This window comes from Sphaerodactylus townsendi, linkage group LG01 (assembly GCF_021028975.2).
Source record: "Sphaerodactylus townsendi isolate TG3544 linkage group LG01, MPM_Stown_v2.3, whole genome shotgun sequence".
NCBI lineage: Eukaryota > Metazoa > Chordata > Lepidosauria > Squamata > Sphaerodactylidae > Sphaerodactylus > Sphaerodactylus townsendi.
The window spans coordinates 38,656,180-38,677,858 of record NC_059425.1 but is presented as its reverse complement, the minus strand read 5'-3'; the positions used below and the strand labels follow the sequence as shown (position 1 = coordinate 38,677,858).

Below are 21,679 nucleotides of genomic sequence, written 5' to 3'. Positions count from 1 at the left end.
TCAACTGAGGCATCAGTAGGTTAAATGTTTTTGAATATTTATTTCAAAGAAAAACAGTAAACTGGCTCTGTAAGTGGAAAAGAGGGTCAACAAGAACAATATGGTATCAACAATAACTTTAAAAGTACAAAAACCTTAGCTCAACCAGCAACCAAGCTAAAACACCGGAGTCAACATCCTTCAAAACTGGCTTCCCCATCATCATCTGTATGTCCAAATGTAACCCAATGTAGTCTTTAAGAGGGATATTATCACAAACGAAAAAATCTACTATTAGCTTCCTACATTGTAAACAATGGGGATGGGGCATCCCCTTTGGGGTCATCAATAACTTTGGGATCCCCTGACCCAAACTTCACCAAACCTGGCTGGTATCATAAAGAGACTCTCCTGATGGGACCAGCCAGGTTTAGTGAAGTTTGGTTCAGAGGGTCCAAAGTTATGGACCCTCAAAAGGTTAGCCCCATCTACTAATAGCTCCCATTGAAAACAATGGGGAATGGGGCATTCTCCTTTGGGGGGTCCATAACTTTGGACCCCCTGAACCAAACTTTACCAAACTTGGCTGGTATCATCAGGAGAGTCTTCTGAGGGTACCCTGAAATTTTGGTGCCTCTAGCATAAAAACTGCGCCCCCTACTGGCCGGAAAAGTAAAAACACACAAAAAAATTAATGACCCGTGTATAAGTCGAGGGGAGCTTTTTCAGCATTAAAAATGTGCTGAAAAATTCGACTTATACATGAGTATATACGGTAAATTAGTTCATTTGTGTTACCAATTATCTTTCCTTTGTCTTTGCCTCTGCTTTGCTTAAAGAACTTTGTATATGGACTGAGGACTTCTATTGTATTTTCTTTGCAAGTATTCTTTCTAGTAAGTAAGTAAGCTCTAGTTTTGTTGTTTTTATTATGTACCTGAAATGCACTTTTATGATTCTATGTTCACTATATGTTTTTTAAACCTTCATTTAAACTTTTCTTTTAATACAAATATTTAAAAAATCAGCTTTGTTCAGGGCCCATGGCTTAGCACTGCTACCACCCAAAGGCCAGGCCTGGTTCTTTGACAACTGTCCATCAATTTCATACTAGCTCTAGTTACGGGAGATGAAAAAATTCTCCATCCACTTCCTTCACCCAATGTATAATTTCATAAACCTCCATCACATTCCCCTTTCCTAAGAGTCTCTCTCAACTCCTTAGCTTTCTCTTGTAGGAAAATGCTCCATTCCCTTGATCATTTTGGTTGTCCTTCTCTGGGAAGTGCATAATTAGGAGCTAAAAGTAAGAGCTTTCATCCGCTATTGTCCCCCAGTGATACACTGGTTTTTAAGCTGGAGGTTCTATTTAGTCATATGGTGAACTTGTCCTCCATAAGTATGTCTAACTGCCATTTAAATCCAAAACATTAGATCATCATCTTTCAAACATGGGACTATTATTTATTTATTTAAGCTTCATCACTTCTCCCCAGTTTTATACACTGAATTGGTTCTTAAATTCTTGAAATACCAGATAAAAACTAACGAATAAAAAGTTGAAAAGTTATTTGGCTTGGAATTTTAATAACATAATTAAGAGTGTACAATGGCAAACATTACAAAACTCCTTAACAGGTATAAGAAAGGAAAACTACAGCTTTAAATAAGAGCCTCTGTAAAACAGTGTTTAAACAGTTTGTGTTGCCCCCTGGCCCTCCCCCTTTAAGGCAGTTCCGTTCTTAACAAATGTTTGAGCTACACGCACAACAGGGTTTACATACATTGGCCCCACTGTTGGAGCTACACTCTCTCCCAAGCACAAAAACATTTTAACAAACGCAATCTGGAAAAGGCGATAGTAGCCTTAGCAGCATAGGAGAAACTAAACATTTTGTTGTGTTACAAACTGATTTCCAGCTTCCTCTTTAGCTGCTGAATACTGTCATGTGCAGTGAAAAAGCCCTTGTATTCTTTTTAAAAGGTGCTGGGATTTCAGTGGATGGCAAAATGACACATTTTTCAAACACCGTCACAGTTTTTGAAAGTTTTTTTAAAAAATAGTTTTTATTTTATAAACTTGTTGACTAATGAAAATTGGGATGAAAGAGATTACATAAATTTAATTTTTCCTTGCTGATTCAGAAAGGTCTAAACTGGTCAGGGATGCCAGTTATAGTCCTCAACTGGCTCTGGAAGGGGAAATGAAAAACACGCAGGGATTTAGATCCTGCACAAAATCCAGACTGTGCTTTCTATTAAACTGAGCAGCATCTGGATTTATATGGAAAAAATTACTTGGTTTGTTGAGAAGGAGCTATTGAAAGAAATTACAGCCCATAATCTTCTTCTTCCTTGAAAGACTACTTATTTAGCTTTTAGTTGCATTTCTTTTGAAGGTTGCATCTCTCTTGAAAAACTCTGCACTAGGCTAAAGTGACCTTCGTATAGTGCTTAACCCAGCCTGCTGTCAAAATAGGGATCTAACACAATGCACAATCAACTTTTTCTGTGAAATTTCCATGTAAATAAATTGTCCTTGAACTATTCTCATTGGTATCAGACGGGCCTTCTCAAGAATTTCCTACTAGATTAGGTGATACAGTGCCCTGTAAAAAAGGTAACATGCCTATTAAATGAAATCTAAGCCAAACACACAGGTATATAAAACAAGTGCAAAGCTTACAAAGGTGCAAATTTTAAGAAAACGGGTATGGTCAGAGGGCTGGTGGAAATTCATGACTTCCCCACAACTATGACAAAGCAACAGAACTACAACCATGCAGAATTGACCAGTTTGGGATGCCTAGCTTTTGACAGGAAGCCATTGATCACTCCCACCTATTCACATGTTTACAAATATTTGTATTGATGTAAGAGGAGATGGTAGATGGCCGTGAGCATCCACCACATGATTCAGTATTGTGTGGAAAAAGCCATAGCCAACTAAGTCTGCAATTCTTATTTGTAATGGCAGAATAATTTCTGACTGATCGTACCATCAGGCTTACCTAGCTGCTAGTGCTGCTTAAGATAGCAGAATTTGAATATATTTGTTCCAATAGAAACTCTTTTTATTGGCAATATAGGATCATACGATGGGCTTGGTGCTCAATTTCCAGGGAAAAAAATCCTGCAAAAGAAGAATGCTCAGAAACTTACAGAGCCAGGCTCTGGGAAAGTTCCATTACATTCATCTCTCTTTAAGTTGCATTCTAATTAAATATACATGTTCAGTCTCTTCTTTTTTACATATACTTATGACATCACATTCTGTCTGTTCTACCATGATCATGTTACCCATCTCTGGATGACCTGGCAATAGCCCACTTATGTCAGTCAGAGACCATTCACATGAATATTCTGATGTTAACAGGAGGTGCTGTCTATATTTTTATGTGTTTATACATACACACCTTGCCTCACACACATTCAGAAAGTGATCTAATCTAGCTCTTGGCAAGCAATGAGACTGCACTCTTTTTCTAGCAAGCAACATAACAGCAACGTTCCTATGATCTTCATGGGTCTAACACCAACTCATTCTGCAATAATCTCAAGGAGAGAAACCATTCACTGCAAGCCTCATATGCTGAACTTTTATTTTGGCAAACTAACTGCATTAAGCACACACCTGATTGTCTGAAGGCTCATGGGCTGAGAGGTTATCAAATTATGGCTGTGGTTCTAATCCAACTGCACAAAGGGCAGGAAGGACAGGTGCAAATCAAATTGAGGCCTCTAGGTGACAGCTGAACAGACCCTTCGCATCAATGTTCCCGACCTTTTTAAGCCTGCAGGCATCTTTGAAATTGTGACGCCAGGTGGTGGGAACATGTACAAAATGGGTACCATGAGAGTTGGCACCATACACAAAGGAAGCCCAAGTGCAGTAGACAAGAGGGGTAACTTTAAAAATGCACTGGGAAAGAGGCGTGAGAAAAAAAATAAAACCAATACCGCTGCCACCAGAATAATGTTATTTTAGTTTGCACAGCCAGTCAGATCTCCGAAGGCCTGTTGAATCCTACTTGGTCACACACACTTTCTAAAATTACTTGGGTCACAAGAAGGGTGTTGGTTCTTGTGAACCATGTGGGGATCCCAGGTCTACACGGTCTGGCTGTGCGTAGCCTTGCATATGAGGGTGAGCAATGGCTTGGACCACTGACCCTTTATATGGCTTGTTAGACAGGAATGCACCTTGTGCAGCCATAAGGGTGGCAGAGTGAATCTAGGATCTATTCTAACTTATCAGAAATAATAAAATTGATGCAATACTGTAACAAATGTTTTGCATGCTTTGTGAAATGTAGTAAAACAAGAGTTATGTTAACGTAGGCAGTGGCCACTATTCCTTAAGCCTTTACATGTACAATAACCCTAGTTCTGTGAGAAATTTAACTGAGGTAAAGGTGAAAGGAAACAGAGTTAAAGATTCTCATGTGCATAAATATTAGCAGGGCTGAACCCTAAGAGGTTAAAAGGTTACATTTGATACATGTTGTGGAAATATTAACATATTTACTGGTTTGTAAGAAAATAAAACTTTGAAATTTAATATAAACCAAGACACAGTGATAACTGCATGAATTTTCCCAAGATTAACCAAATTCTATTTTCTTGTGCTCTTTGCAGGAGTTTTGTAAGACAACAAATGTACATTTTAAAAGTACCAACAACATCAAACTTAATTCCAATAACATTGTGAAAAACGAAACAGACCAACTGATTAGTAAGAATCTAATAAAAGAAACAGCTTACACAACATGGATCATTACCTTCTTTCCATAAAGCTACTCCTAAGACATAACCAGCTCATAGAAATATCACAAAGCAAAACCAAGTAAAAATACAAAAAAAATTTAATGTAAGACAGATTTATCCTAGAAATGCTGTTTAGTGGGGTGGGGAAATGTAGCGGGGAGGGGGAAGTTCCAGAAATATTTAGCTGGTCAATATACTGCAAGAAAAATTGGAATATGGTAATATAACTTGTGTGTAAGAAACATGAAAAGAATGTGAGTTAAGATGTGCAGTTATATTTTTAGGTATGTAAACAATTTCTTTTTGCCATATGCACCAAAATAATCAGCTTAATATTATTTTATAGCTGTCATGCGAATTATGCAATCAAATTGTGAAGTGCCAATAACCTTGTGGGGCTTAAAAAAACCTATTTACAACAATTTCGCAATATACAGCCTTTCCCCCTTCAGATTTACAGAACTAAATATTGCTAATTATTGGCTGAAGCAGTAAGCAATTGGTGACTGAGTTCACAAAGTAATGAAGAAAGATGTAACTGAATTCCTGGAATAATTCTTGAGACCACACAACCCTTGGTCCTTGGAGAGATGAAAATTGTCCTTTTTCCAGTAGATCTTAACAGTGCAATAAATGTGCAATAAATTCCTTTAAAAATTCAGCAGGAGATGCTAGTACAGTTAGTTCCTTGATTCAAGGAAAGAAGATTTGAATTTCTTGACTGCTCTACTCACGTAGGACTGTAAAAACTTTCCTCAACATTTTTAAACGGGATTTCTACAGCTGGATGCCTTGTACTTCAGAAATAAAGGCTGAAGGATATTGAAGGACACTTTTCTCTCTGTGTTCAATTGAAAAGTAGAAAGAGAAGAAAGAAAATGTAAGAAAAGCTGTAAGATAAAGAAGAGACAAAAACAGAGTAAAGCTACTACAAGGACTAATAGAACATATTAGAAATAGTTTGAGCAATAATAGAATGGGCACAGAAAGAGCAGATGATACATAATGGCATCAAGTAGTTAATGAAATAACAGCCCCATCCAGTAGCGGAAGGCAGGCAGGCAGGCAAGGAACTGCTGCCGCCCCGCCACCTCCAGGGGGCTTTCAGGCAGTGTATGGAGACCAAAAAAAGCAATAAAATCTCCATGCTGCTTGAAAGCCCTCCATGGGGCTGAAGGGAATTATGTGGTGTGCCGATTGCAGCACCCACAATGCAAAAGCCTGGGTGGGAGCTGATTATAGGATGCCAATGTAGCTCAGAATGCCAGCCTCTCTTCCAGGTTGGAGCAGCTGAGGTTCATGGAGTGCGCCCACCTCCCAGTTTGCTGATCCTGCTGGCACATTTGCCAAATGTGCCAGCAGGGTGGGCAAATGTGCCGGCATGAGCTCATTTCAGCTCCACTGACCCACCCTCCCCTCCCCCCCCCCAATGCTTTGAATTGGGCTGTTAACAATTTATCTGACTATACTTTCATAGGCATCCCACAACGGGCTATGTATATACTGCAATTCTGTGGTAATGTGGAAAAGTGTAGAATGTGACAGAATTTAGTTTCGTAAGAGCTATTTTTTTCTACAAAGAAATTTTCCAACCCTTATGACTGCAAAGAACTGCCTCAAAATGCATTTCTCAAAAGTCAGAAGGATGGTTGACTAATGTTTCCAGGATGATTGTTCCTTGCCTCTCATCATATCTAGAAGGATAAATTATGCAAAAATATGTAAAATAAGTAAAAATAAAGTATTAAACAAAATAAAAAAGTACCATGTAAAATTTGCTCTGTTTGTTATGTTTACAAAATTCAGTTTTTCTTGGAACAGAATATAAGATTGCCAAGCAGAAAAGAATATTTTAGTATATACAATGCCCTGATCATGCATTATTTTTTTAATTTCAAGCAGAATAGATACAATTGAAATTTCTCCTGAAGAAATTTAAATAAAACCCTGAGAAAATAGTCCACTCTATACAATATAGTTTTAGGGGTATCCAAAGCAGAAGGGTTCTTCCAGCCACTGGGATAAACATGATGTCTATGAATGGTTACGCTAGCACAGAATTATACAGGAGACACAGAAAGTTCACATGGATCAATCAAAGTTCATACAACTTGCCGAATTATCTACATTGAGGCATCTTTGGAGGTGAGTTTGGGAAAATAAAGGTGGGTGTAAAAGATACAAACAATCTCATTTGGGTAGATAAAATGAAATGTCACCTGCTGGTTTGGCTTTAGTAGTTAGAAAGACAGAGAGCCACATAACACAAGCAGTACTGTCAGCTGTTAGGGCAATGTGCACTTGTTCTTAAATAGTTAGTTTTTTTCCCCTTCTGTAAATGAAAACAATCTCATTTACATGCTGGGCAGAAAACTCACCACTTGGCCCACGTCTCATGTAGTGGGGGTAATAGAATTAGGAGCTTTGTTGCTCCCTAGACCTGTTTTTTGAATTTCTGCTTTCTGGTTTAGCTTCCACATCTGCAGAAGAAAAGTATGTTATGTTATTTGTTTGGCAGGAAAAAAAGATGTCCTCACAGAATAATACATAATGCACCACTGGTAGAAGGTGTACAAAAATAATGGATTGGGAATAAGAATGGAAGATAGGAATGAAATTCAGTTGCTCTATATAATCATTCTGTTAATATACCAGTATGTCACTTATATTTATTTATTTTGCATCACACATCCCCCTCCCTTTCAGAGTAACCCTTAAATAAAAAATGTAATTTGTTCAAAAGTGAAAGCACAAGGAAATATATGTACTAGCCTAATAATATCAGTCAAGATTGTGCAATTGATTTATTCACCTTAGCAACCAAATCTGTAAAGCAGAAAACTATCCTTGCATGCAACAAAATAAAACATGCAAAATCAAATAACAATTTGCTTAGGAAAGTAATGCTTCAAGCAAGTCTTCCCCTCGAAGCAAAACAGTTATTCCAATTCACAGTACAACAATTAACTCAGTGCACCATACACCTCTTGGGATGGTGGTACCATATTTTACTCTCTGACTTCATGCAACCAAACTAAATTATTAACTGAATGGATCCATATGAAGATTCAATGATGTTATAACTTTGTAGCTTAAACCAGCACTACAACATTAGTATCAAGCCTTTTGAAAATTCCAAAGTGGTGCGGTAAATGCAGGATTATTTGTGAGATGGATACATGATGAGGCGATCACAAAAAAAACTTCAGGGTACAAAAAAGGTGCTATAGAGACATCTTTGTATGTCACTCAGTTACATGAATTTGCTCTTAAACAAATCATGTTTAAGGCCCATGTTGGCTATTAAAACTGCTGACATATGGAGTAAGAACCTGGCACACTCAGCAAAAAAGCATTATCAGTAACAATTGGAAAAATAATACAGATGTCAAACAGAAGATCCATATTGCTATTTGATGTTGTTTAACTGGTGCTGATTAGCATTAATCTTCAACAAAAATAGATGTCACAATGGTTTTTTACACAAGACACAATGGTAGGTATGCATTATAATAATTTATGGGAAAGTTTTGAAGGTGTTTCCCCCTACAACCATGCATGTTTATTGTAAAATGCATAATACTATAGCAGTGATACCCAGTGGCTCAGAACCCACATGCAGCACTTTGACATGCTATCTGTGGCTCTTCTGAGCATGGTTTCGCAAAGTGGCTCCTGCCTCAAGTCCCAAGAAAGTGGGTTCTGTATCTATTGCTCAGTATTTGGCAGCCACAATATAATCAACTTTCATCCAGTAGCACTTGGATTACGGATTCCAACCTTTCACATATTTCTAGAAATTACCTGGGCTAATTCCACTAAATGGCGGGAGGTAACAAAAAAATGCCGCAATGTGAAAAGGTAATGTTTTGCTGGTTATTTATAACGTCACAAGCACTGTCCAATAGGAACTTACTGACAATCATATAGCTACATTCCCTACAATAAGTTTAACAGCAAGGAAGGTGATTTCTGGAAAGTATATATATTTTAAAAATGGGAAAGTGTACACACAGTTTGTCTTATTGTTAGATAATGGTTTAATTTTCCAGGATCATTGTCACATATACTGGAGTATCCATATATATAATGACAAGCAAATATGACTTAGATATTCTAGATGCCCTTTGTCTCAAGAAGAGCCACACTGGAAATCTGCATATTTCTCCTTAATTAACTCAGCAAAGCTACTGAATTGAATTCTCTGACTCTTTTCCTCAGTATAAAATTTCAATTCACAAATGCCACAATACTACAGCTTGGGTGTATCCAGTCTGCTTTTTCGGTTAATCTCACCCAGTTCTCCTTATTAAAGCCCCTATGTCACATGCCTTTTGTCCATGCAATGGTCCCATGATCCCCAACACAGCCTTCTGGGTGGTTGGATTAAAACTCCCTTTTATTCATTTTGTTTCCATACAGAGGTGTACAGCCTATAAGGTCATGTCCCCGGGCGCACACCTTTTGGTCACGTGGGGGGGGCGCTGGATTCCCCCCCACATGACCAAAAGGCCCAGCCACATTCCACTGAGCCCTGCCCCCTGGCCTCTGTGCAGGCCGGCTTTTGGCATCCCCAGCGGCCTGCATGAAGGCTGGGGGCGGGACTCGGCTTGCACGGAGGCCGGAGGTGGGGCTCAGGGCCCCCAAGCCATACCCCCGAGTCCGGGAGGGTGCGGGGGCAGCCAGAGAAGGGGTTGTCTCCAGGCGCCATTTCCCCCCAATACACCTCTATTTCCATAAACTGGGATGATAACTGTGTGTTTATGTTTAGTATCCTGGTTTGTGGAGAGGAATCAAAAATCCTATATGCCCAAGAGTCTGCACTTGGATTTCACAGCAAATGGGAGTTTAACTGAAAGCTTTTCATACAATTAGCTTTCAATCGAACACAGAAAGAAGGAGCATGCAAGCATGGCAGACAAGCCATGTTTGTGTCTGACACAAATAGAGGTTTACAGTGACACCTGAATGTAGCCAAGAATGGAAGATTCCTCACTTAGTGGAAGCTAATCTTAGAATCTGTTCCATAACAAGGAAACGAAAAGCTACATATAAAGATTTATAGTACCTTTATCAGTTGTTTAGGAAGCAGTAAAAAAGTTCTTGCCTTGTTAAAGTTGTGAAGAGTGTTTTCTCTGATTAATCTCTTCTCCTCAAAGCCTGTCTTAAATTTTCATATACAGCCCAATATTTTAAAAAATCCAATTCAACATAGGCCTAATTAAACAACATGCCCTTACTGAAGTAAATGGTATTCAAGTGGCTTGTGTAAAATACTTGACTTTAACTCAGAGTCAATTCTTCAGTCTCCTTATCCTTTAAACAGAAGGCAGGGAAATAATTTTTTAAAATTTAAATTGGTCTTCATTTATCAAACATGGATTGTCAAGAAGTTGCCAAAAGGGCAAAACTCAAGTTCTTTCTGTAACATTTTTCCCTAAATACCATTAAAGGTCTCTGTTTCTGTTAACATTTTTAAATTTTCCTCATGCAGGCTTTTATTATGTTTCAAACTTGAAACACCAGTAGCAGTTTCTAAAAATAAAAAAGTGTAAGTTGTGTGTACAAGAGGAATTTGGGTTTCTTAAATCACAGCCTCTTTTACCTTGATGACGTTTTTGAAAATGAGACTTTCAAAAACAGCTTGTGATGTGGCATGGGATGCTGCTCAAAAGCATGGCTAAAGTAGCTTTTGCTGACACTAGCCAATATTTTATGCTATGTTGAAATTTATGTTGAAATGTTGTAACTATGTTGAAATTTAACAGATAAATTACTCATTCATGAGATTCCAAAAACAGATGGTCACCTTTTTAAAGGCTTTTCAGTAGTGTTGGTATTTAGCTCAAATGCACTGTTTCATACTCTTCAGGATCTCAACTAGTTTCACACATCAGTGGGTTCTGAACATGTTTCTTGAACAGCAGCGCCACCACGCTGCATGCAGTACTATTTTAATGTATATGGGACTCTGAAAAGCAAACTGACCTGGCATTTTTGTTTCATTTTCTAGTTAGCTACTGCATCTCTAAATAGAAAAAGAATACCACTGTTCCATTTTACTTTTTTATTTTAACATGCTGTTAATATTCAGGGAAACCCCTAGAATAAAAATTCATATAAAACTCTGGAGACAAGACAATACATGACCACATCAGTACAGCAAGCACGGTAAGGAAAAGCATGTGAAGGGGGAAAAGAAGCTAGTCAATATTTCCAATGCAGCTTCTATATTGAATTATATATCTTTAAACAAAAAATAAATCACTTTGTTGATTTTCCAACATTACGTTTTATTAGTATGAACATACTAATAAATACTAATACTATTTATTAGTATTCATATTTAGTGTGCAAATTATAAGCACATAATTATTTAGAATAAGACTGCTTTCATGAGTGGAATTTACACATGGCATTAAGTTAAAAGCCAGTGATGCAGAGCACTTTTTGCATTTTTCAATGTACAGATGTACAGGCGGAAAAAAAGGTCATTTTAATTCAAAGGCCCAATTGAACAAAAGTTAGTCATGACTAAGACTATTAGCTTAACTGCACTTACTAAAAAGAAAATTTCAATGAACAAAAGGAAGATTACTTTTGAGTAAATATGCAGAAAATTGGGCTGCAAATTGTACATAAATTGCAGAGCCAAGCATATTTACTTAGAAGTAGACTCCATCTTACACAGGGAGGCTTACTCTAGGTAAGTGCACAGGCTTGCAGCTTTAATCACAAGTAATGGTTTCTGGATTGGGGCCAAAATGAATAATTCATATGATACTGGTGCATCCAAAAGGAAAAGAAACTGAACAAATTACCGTTGCTGAAAGTTACCTGGTGTTTTGTGCCGTTTCTGGCACAGCAGCATGCAACTGGTTTAGCATGCATCCAGCAATGCACAAAAAAATTATTTGTAACAAATAGAAAATAAAAATACAGACCGTTAGCTTGTATTAACATTTTAAAAGGCATGCAGAAAATAGACAATGCAGTTAATGTTTCATGCAAGCTTTGGCATGGTAACAATTTTACATTCTGCCACATGCTAAGGAAAAAAAGATTGAAATAATTTACCCAATCCGTTTATTATTATTGTTGTACTGTTGTCTGTGCCAATAAAGGCTTGCTAATAAGTAGAAATAATTTACCCCAATTCAGAGGGAAAAAACAAGTACCCATAGGTACTGCCCCAGCTAGTGAATGATTTAAACATTTATTCTGAACATCCACATCATATGGGAGAATATATTTAATCTTTATTTAGTCACACACAGCCATATTCATACCAAATAGTTTGGGTATCGTCAGAAACTGGTAATGGGGATTTACTCTCATTAATGTTTACATGTGCAACAACAGTATATTCACTCCTGTTCTGAGTCACTTCTAAATTTCTGTCATCAGATCTCTGATTCTCAGAAGGTAGCTTATGATCCTTCTGTGCAGCTTTCACTGATGATCCAGAAGTTGTGCTGGTTGCTTTTGATACAGGCCTTTGAGGCAATCCACTTACACTACTGACTAATTCAGTATTAAGTGTCAAAAATGGCATGGATAAACAGGCGAGAGAGAATTTCCCTACACTGCTTATTGATGGGCCTACCTTTTCACTGTACATGTCACTATAAGAAAGTGTTTTAGCATTAAAATTTGTCTCACTAGTCTTTACATTCTGCTCTTCTGATTTATGAGCAGAATAACCTAACATAGCTATACTGCCTAAATCATTTTCTGACAGGGTAACTGCAGTAAAAGGTTTATAATGAAAAACACAAGAGGACTGTTCTGGAGGACCGTACTCACTAGAAGCTGATGGGACGCTTCTGTCAACTGTAGGTGGAGATGGATCAATGGATACTGGCTGTCTAGGGTCTTTAGATAAAAAGTCATGGATGCTTGTTCTCCGAGTAGTTCCTTCAGCTGTAGAAATCACACTGCTTGCACGAGGTAAAGTAGCATAAGGATTACAATCTTTTGATTGTCGTGATTGGCTCATTTGTATATTTTCCTTAACAGACTTGGTCTTGCCTCTAGTCCCTGTTGTAAGTGTTTTTGAAGAGTTCAAGAAGTTGGGCTCTTCCACTCTATATGTACTGGACCTTGCAAGGTGATCTTGGCTAGCTAATTTTCCATCAGAGAATTCATATGTGTTTTTTACACTCTGTGATCTGGCGATACCACTGCTGACTGTTGAGTGTTTTCTTGGTTTATCTCTTCCAGCTAATTCAGCATTTTCAGAGAAAATTTTCATTACTTCATCCAGAAGATTCTCTTGGCTTGAGGATTTGATCTGTAATACATATTCCAAAAATCTTAATTCTGTGCTTAGTTTTATTTTTCAAAATGCAAACAAGAATTCTGATAGCTTCTGTAGCATAAACATATAAAACTATCTATGCAGTTCCATCTTGTGAAAATTGTTGATATTTTTGCTGCTACCGAATTAGTATGTATATGATATGTTTTAAATATACTAAGTTTACACATCCATGGGAAAATCACAACTATGTTTTTCCATTTAAATATACTATTGTATAGACTCGGGTATCTATATATATAAATATAGATTTCCACTTCGATTGTTCAACTTTTTTGAATAGCTTCATGTATTTACATTAATTCCAAGGACAGTTTCTTTCCTTTTTCAGCATCACTTCAGAGATTCCCTGAGACTAAAGGAGTTACCTTCTTTTCTTCTGATTATAGCACTGTCTAAAGATTATTATGCACAACCTACAAAGTGAACAGGAATTGTGATTACCTGTCCAATCACTCTTCGCATTATGAAAAGGGTAGCTCAATTCTATGTAGTTCTGTTAAACGTGAACTTCTGGTAATTTTAGTACAAGAAAAGCAGCAACCATGACCTGCATTTAGTTTAGTGTACAGGGAGATGTTTGTGGGCTACTTGGAAGCACCTGGTTGTCCATTCTGTGAACAGACTGCTGGATTCGATGGATTTTGGTCTGATCCAGAATAGATTTTCTTATGTTAGGTAATGAGATAACTGAGATTGTAGTTAGTCCAGAAAGAATTGGGTTCTCAGAGGAAACAGTGTATTGGACAGTGAACGCAGAAGGATCTTATGAAGACAGTTTTATTGTATTGTTTGTTTGACCTGAAATCACCCTGAGCCAATTCTCGGAGGGGCGATTAAGAAATTCAAACAAACAAATAAAAAAAATGAAGACCTGGGGCTTTCCCAGATCAGAACAGCCTGATTGTACCAACATTTTCCCCTCCTTTATTTCTGGCCACACTTAAGGGGGAGGAAAGGAAGGAAGAGATTAAAAAAATAATGGTTTCCCATATTCATTTCTAAGGTTACTCAAAAGAGAAAATAATACACTGCGGTACTGCCCTTCCACACTGGGATTCTCAGGGAAGCTACTAAAGTGACCATCCAAGATTTATCTAATGAGAAGAGACTATCCCAACCCTTCACCAGAATATCAGTTTCCAAAAATTAGCAATTCAAAATAAATCACTTAAAAGTTGCTTCTGAATTTTTGTTTTAAAATCTAAGTTATCAGGCTTCCTTCTAGCACCATCCTGTCTTGTGCAATGTAAAAGTCATATTCAATCTGTCCAGCTTTATGTTTTGCTTCTTAACCTTAGCTAACTTTTCAGCTCACCTCAGTTGAAATAACCTTATTACTTTCTTCTAAAAACTGCTGCAGGGAAACCACTTCACTGCCAGGAGAGTCGGTCTTAATTTTCCACGTTCCTTGTCTGTCCAGGGTTTCTGACAGTCTATGATGGAGTATCGGACTAGACTTGGTGTGGCTTTTCAGATACTGGACAGGACTGCTGCTGCTGCTGGACCATGCTTCGTGATCATGAAGAAGGCTAAATTCTCCACTGCTGTGGCTTTGTGGCCTGCTTTGATTATTAACTGCACCTGCTTTTTGGAGCAAACAGCATTGACAGCTTTATTACATTAAACAAATAAATTTAAAAACTTTAAAAAGTACATCCCGAATGATACACAAGGCTCCTTGATATTATTTGGCTGCTTTTCTTCAACGAAGTGAAGAGACAGTTATTACAAGATATTCACAGACCCACTGCAATGCCACATGAGATACCGTTTCATTCACTTTACTTACCTGTTACGGCTCTTCAGAGTGACACTTCATTTTTTAAATATAAAAATAATATTCTTCATTTTTAACCTCTCTCAAAAATACTGGTTTCCAGGACACTAAATATACTGGGTGTCTTTATGGTTCACTTCATGTTTAGCATAACTATGTAAAGAATGTTGACTTGCTCTTATTTATTATTTTTATGGTAGATTTCACAGCTGCCAGACCTTTAGCTGATTGTTGGCCTTTCATTACAGTTTGAGCCTCACCCAGAGGCCTAGGAAGTTGTAATGTATTGGCGTAGTATTTGTGTGGATCCCAGCAGGGCTGCCTTGTCGAGGCCAGTCACACCAAAAAGGGACCAGATATTGCCAGTAGATTAGCCTCCGCTGATCGGAGGGCACATGTGGGGCAATAGGGGGAAAGCTGGTCCCTAAAATAAGAGGGTCCCAGCCCACTAATGGCCTTAAAGGTTAAAACCAACACCTTGAACCTGATTCGGAACTCTACTGGCAGCCAATGTAACTCACGGAGCACTGGGGTGATATGCTCCCACGGTGAAACGTGCCACCACATGCTGAACCAGTTTTAAATGCCAAATCAGGGACAAGGGAAGGCCAGAGTAGAGAGAGTTACAATAGTCCAGCCTAGAGGTGGCCATTGCATGGATCACTGTGGCCAGGTCATTACAGGAGAGATATGGAGCCAGCTGCCGAGCCTGGCAAAGGTGGAAAAATGTCACCCTCACTATATGGGCCACCTGGGCCTTCGTTGACGGCTCCAGATGGACCCCCCGGCTCCTGACTGAGATGGCCACTTTGATAGTCACCCTGTCCAGTGTTGCAGCTGGAACTCCACCAGCCCCCCCCTCCCCCCCGACCTATCCACAAGACCTCTGTCTTCACTGGGTTTAGTCTCAATCTACTCTGCCTCAACCAACCAGCTACTGCTTCCAAACAGTGCTGGAGAGCCGCAGGGGCGGTGGCTGGCCGGCCCTCCGTCAACAGAATGAGCTGACTGTCATCTGCGTACTGATAACAACTCAGCCCAAAGCTCTGCACCAGTTGAGCAAGGGGACATTAAGTTTAGTAACAGCGGGGACAAGAGAGATCACTGTGGCACCCCACGCATGATAGGGCTCCTCTAGGAGGTCCTGCCCCCACAATTCACCTGCTGTCTCCGACAACGGAGAAACAAGGCCAACCAGCATAAAGCTGTGCCCCGATCACTGTGCCAGCAAAGTGGTGGGTCAAAACATCATGATCGACTATGTCAAATGCTACAGTAAGATTTAATAATACTAGCAGCGCTGACCCATCTTGGTCAAGCTGTAAGTGGAGCTTGTCTGTGACAGTGACCAGCACAGTCTCTGCCCCATGCTCAGCACAGAAGCCAGACTGGAAGGGATCCAGTGCCGATATATCATTCAGGAAAGTCTGTAACTGCTCCAACACCACTCTCTCAATTACCTTGCCCAGAAATGAAAGATTGTGTTGGGTGAGAGCATGTGGATGCAATAGAGGAGGAGAAGTAATCTTTCTTGGCCTCCTTTATCGCCAACTTATATGCTTTTATAATCATGCCTTGCCATGATTTTTCCTCCACAGTCTCTCAAGTCATCTGAGCTCATTTCCTCGAACTCAACTCCTCTGTATACCAGGGAGCACATCAAGGATGAGAGCGCAGAGGACGGCGGAGAGCAATTAACTTGATGGCATTCAACAGCCTGGAGTATCAGTCATTTACTTGCTCATTGAGGATGCCAGTGGGTCCCTCAGAGCATTCTGGAAACAAAGTGGATCCATAAGTCTCTGCAAGTGAGCTAAAATCTGCTCTTAGACTAGACTGGAGTAGGATGGCAACTCCACCCGAACCTTCAGGGCGAAATGGTCAAACCATGGCACTCTACTAATAGAGGATACGACCACATCAATTCCCACCCCAAAAATCAAATCCAGGGTGTGACTCGCCCGATGTGTGGGATCAATGTTGACAAGAGACAGGTCTAGTGTCACCACGGATGACACTAGATCCACAGCCGCACGACACGAGGCCGTATCCACATGGACGTTGAAGTCCCCCAGGACAATAAGCTTGGGGAATCGCAGCGCCCACCCCAAACTGGCAGCATAAATCATTCAATCTAGAACTTTGCATATATTGTTAGTCTCTTCAGTTTTCTTGCATGTCCTCCCACTCCTCATGCAATAGTTCTCATTTTCATTTTTCTTCTATGTACCACTGTTCTCTTTCTACTTTATCACCCTTGTGTCCTTTGCACCACATTCTCTCTTTCCCATCCATCCCATTTTCACTTCACAGACTCTACCCATTCTGTATTTTCTTTCCATCACTCTGTCCAAGTAAAAAAAGTTTATTGCCTCCTATAAAACAACGCTCTTGCATCGACTGGCTATTGTAGGTTTTCCGGGCTGTGTGGCCAAGGCTATGCCTCTGAAGATGCCAGCCATAGTTGCAGGCAAAGAGTAAGGAGCAAAAACTACCAGACTATGACCACACAGCCTGGAAAACCACAACAGCCAGTACATGTCAGCCGTGAAGGCCTTCGACAATATTCCTGCTTCAGCTTTCTTTTCTTCTTCTTCCTGTTTGCCACAGTCTTTGCAGCAGACAGGGGAATTGATGGAAATTGCCAGTTCAGTCTGGATCCAACCAAATTTATAGAAGCATATTTTAAATACAGGAATAAACTATCCCTGATAAACATATTAACAGAAAGATCTGCATGCAGCATCAAAGTGCAGCCTTCTAATACTGCTACAACATCACAGCTAGTGATGTTGTATCAGCATAATGGTCTATGCAGACAAACCAGAGTGGTGCATGCAAATATATAAAGGTTTGTAATATTCATTATTTATTTTCTTTCATAATATGAATTGAAACTCAGAGGCCACTCCACATCAAAACCTCATTTAAAAGGAATTAAATGTGTAAAAATGATCAAAGGAAACGAAATCCCACATGCCATGAGTTGTTTGTTTCTCTCCCTCTCAAAACACATGATGAAGCACAAGTGTCAACTTGCCTAGAAGCATACCTTTGATTTCATGGAGTGAGGCATTATTATTGCTATTGCTAGTGGATGTTCTGCCACTATCAAGGCTGGCTGGTCTGGAAGCTAAATGAAAAAAAATCAGTAGACAGCATAAAGCACATAGCCATAGCAGATGGTACTATGCCTAGTACATTCTGATCATAAAATGCTCTGAGTCAGAAAATCATGCACTACTGGTCTTGCATAAGCTCAGGATATACACTGTTAAAAGTGTGGTTCCCTTCAGGCAGGAAAAAAGGTCATTTCCAGGCAGTCTACGAAAACACTCTTGAACAGATCACTTTAGGAGCAGTAAAGAAGGGGGGGGCAGGGGAAGCATATTTATAATCAGAATTGGTTTACTGCTGAAAAAAGAAATCGGATTTCAAAAGAAACAGCTTTCAAAAGAAACAGAAAAGTAGTTGTGATTAAGGCACTTACAACAGATCTGACATGGAACTAGGCACGTTGCAGAAATGCCACCAACCAGAGGAGCAAGAGCACCTGTACAGATAATGTCCTGTACTCCTAACCGATACAGGCAGCATTAAGATGTCTTAAAATGTTAAGCTGTCTTAAAAATGCACTACTCAGATCAAATTGGTTTGTACTTATAAAAACAATCTATTTTTAATAAAGATTCTATTGTAACTTTAAATATTTGTATAACCACATTACATTTTGATGGAAAAATGTATTGGATGCATTTTGATATGCGTTTCTCAAATAAAAAGCTAATTCACAATTAAACTCTATGACATTCTAGATTACACTGTTCAGGTGCACAAAAGAAAGGAATTAGAATGAAAGAAATGGGAAAGGTTCCATACAATTAGATGAGATGCAAGAGCATGCAAACTTGCAATGCTGGTTATTTTCTATTTCTGGACAAACTTAAGTAGCATTCCTGTCACAGGTCTTCTGTTCTGCACTCTGTTGAAGTGCAAATCTTACCATGAATTCTTGATCCAGTACTAGAATCATCACTAATTCCTTGTGGACTTACATCTTCAAAAGATGTAGCATCTGGGTGGGAAACAAAACACATCTGCATTGCAAAAACGTATTTCAAATTGATTATCTATCAAATGATAAGATATATTTTATATTGGAATTACATTTAGTTCTTTAACTAATCTCACAATGTGTCGTGCCCGCCCCCCCTTTCCAAAAAAGAATTTTACTAGAATGGAAATGCCTTTCTATCCAATTAATTCACAGTTCCACAATTCAGTTAATCCAGGGTGTCTATTTTGATGGAAAAGAATGTGACATGAGAACACGAACAGATTCCAACAATGCTACTGTTACCAACACAACCACAGCACACTTTGAAAAGGTTCTACCTATACCTTTATTATTAAGCAACTGCTTGGATCTCAAGCCTGCAGCAGAGTTGGCAGTTGCAAAGTTGATGGATGTAGTAGAGAAGGCCATAGATCCCAATTCTTTTCTCCTTTTACCCGTAGATATATCATCAGGACCCTCCAGGTGCTCAGAACTACCTGGCCATTGTCCTCCTGCTAGGACCATGGACTGCACCAGGTCATTCATGGCTGGGATGCAAATGAAAGCAAATGAATCAGCATGGCTCAATGTTTTTTATCTTTTTATTTTGACTGTAAATGCCTCACATTTATCTAAGCATCAAAGCATACCGAAAGCTACAGTCACAAATTAATACAAGTTATAGCATGCAATTGGCTGAATGAATGAAAAGTGTTAAAAAGCCAAAGCTGTCTCGTAATCACTTTTTATTAGCTACAACCGCCATGCTTGTGCTGGAGTGCTGTACAGCAGATAAATATATATGTTAGAAGCTCTGATATGTTTTGCAATGACAAAATGAAATGAACAGGGTAAGATGAGCAGAAAGGCTATACAAAAATCAGTGTCAGCAATGATTAAAAATCATTGTTCAGTGCAGGCTTCTGCAGGGATAGTCTATGTTGCATAACACCACAGAGAGGATCTGAAATAAATGCATCCCGAGACAGCTATTTTTACTATGCTACAAACACTGCAGCCCTTCCCCCAACTTTGAAAAGGACACTTCATTGAAGAAGAGATGACAAAAATATATGTTTTTCTCTCCTCCGGACTTGGAATGATTAAGAGGCTAGTATTTATTTTTACATCGAAGACTTTATAAATGTATTGTTTTAAAGCTTTATAGAACTGGTTACTCAAAGTGGAGTTCAACATTTCAAAACTGAGTGCACTGCATTTTTGTATACATGTGTGTAATATGTATGTTCAAATATATATAAATTCTACACATTGAACATAAATATGTGCATTCACTGCATATGTGTAAATAGTGTTCAGGTGTTCAGAAACATTGCTTCAGCTCCTTGTATTACAGCAGGACTTGCACTTTGCAAAACGGGGAAAAAAGCAGTGCAGTCCAGGGTATAGTTAGTGAAATTAGTAATGGAAGCCAGTGTAGCCATTGAAAAAGAAGCTGAACTGTCATAAAATCTTACACATGGAGCGACGGTAGAAGGCCTTCATTTTGTCTTTTTCCTTCGGTCTGTTCCTCAAAAAGGGCAGTCTTTTCAGTGCAACCACTTTTATGTCATAGCATAAGGAAAAACGGAAACGGGAAGATGAAAGAAAAAGGGGAGAAGAACAGATGGAAGTTAAATGCTGAAACTAAGGACAGAAATGAATGCTTGAGCTTCCGCTAGGGGTACTTAACCAAAAGCTATTAACCTTATGCTGTCGAATGACAATGGGATATGAAGCCTTCACAATGAAATTTTAATATAACCCAAGAAACACTGGAAATTATGTGTGACAAAAACACGAAGCTTTCACAGTTAAAAACTGGTAACTGCCTGGAAAACAAACAAAAAGGAAAAATACCAAAAACAGATTTTGTAAATGTGGAATCAAAAACAGCAAAACCAGGTTTTATGAGGTGGGGGGGGGGGAAACCCTGTTGGGGTACGGTAAGTATATTTCATTAAGCAGTAACAGTGTATTGCTACCAATCCAGTTCTGTATTTTTCACACTGAAACTAGTTTTACAGTGTTAACTTATTTCATCCAATCACAATAAGGAGCTAAGGCTTGCCCCTTTGCACTGCGAGGGGGTGCGTGTGTGTGGACAACAACGACTTATCAAACAGAAAAATGACTGAGCTAAGAGAAGAGTAATTGTGTCAGTGTGAGACGTTTTGTAGAAAGCATTAAACCAAACATGCAGTTTCTGCAAAGATAAAGTTCTATTTTAATAGGAAAAGAGTCCACAAGCTTCTCTTGTACTAAAGTTAGAGTCCCAAGCAACAGGATCTTATTACTGGTAACAGGCATTTTACAGCTCAGTGTGCCATTATTATCAATCTGAGCACAAACAATGCAAATCAAGGGTATACGTGAAGGCTTCTTTACAGAAAAAGAAAAGTTAGTAGATAATTTTGTGTACATGTCTTATTTACATAATTTTATTTACATAATTTTATTTACATATGTTCTGAAGAAAAAGCATTGAGAGAACGTATTGTCTATAAACTTTCTAGATGTTTCACATGAGCTCTGTGCTTATGAAAGGGAAAGAGAATACTATATGCTAGATGCTATACTATAATACTATAGAATACTATAATATAGAATACTATAGAATACTATAATACTAGATGAATAGGGAGAAGGGACTTGATGCCTGCATCACTTTGCTGTCCTAAAAACAGAGGGGCTGTAAAGCTCCACAAGTATTCTCCAAGGCAGCACTATTCTAGAGCTGTTTCAGATCAGGAAAACTGTGAGTAGGGCAGGGGAG

At 38.7% G+C, this 21,679-nt stretch overlaps 1 protein-coding gene across 11 annotated transcripts in view; it reads right to left on the bottom strand.

Annotated features, from left to right (window-relative positions):
* Positions 1–1,549: 1,549 nt before the first annotated feature.
* The window catches only part of CCDC88A (coiled-coil domain containing 88A), a 117,249-nt gene continuing 97,119 nt past the window's right edge, over positions 1,550–21,679 (bottom strand). For 3 of the 11 annotated variants that reach the window (XM_048518313.1, XM_048518320.1, XM_048518304.1), the window contains 6 exons: positions 20,382–20,465; positions 19,248–19,451; positions 18,850–18,921; positions 17,899–17,979; positions 14,385–14,653; positions 11,986–13,039 (listed from right to left, as the gene is read on the bottom strand). In XM_048518313.1, the coding sequence (XP_048374270.1) occupies positions 12,014–13,039; positions 14,385–14,653; positions 17,899–17,979; positions 18,850–18,921; positions 19,248–19,451; positions 20,382–20,465 (1,736 nt within the window). In that variant the 3' untranslated portion in view covers positions 11,986–12,013. Of the gene's footprint in view, positions 5,588–7,124; positions 7,227–10,798; positions 11,622–11,985; positions 13,040–14,384; positions 14,654–17,898; positions 17,980–18,849; positions 18,922–19,247; positions 19,452–20,381; positions 20,466–21,679 lie in introns of those variants that run through there. The other 8 variants (XM_048518364.1, XM_048518373.1, XM_048518381.1 and 5 more) reach the window with 8 other exon arrangements.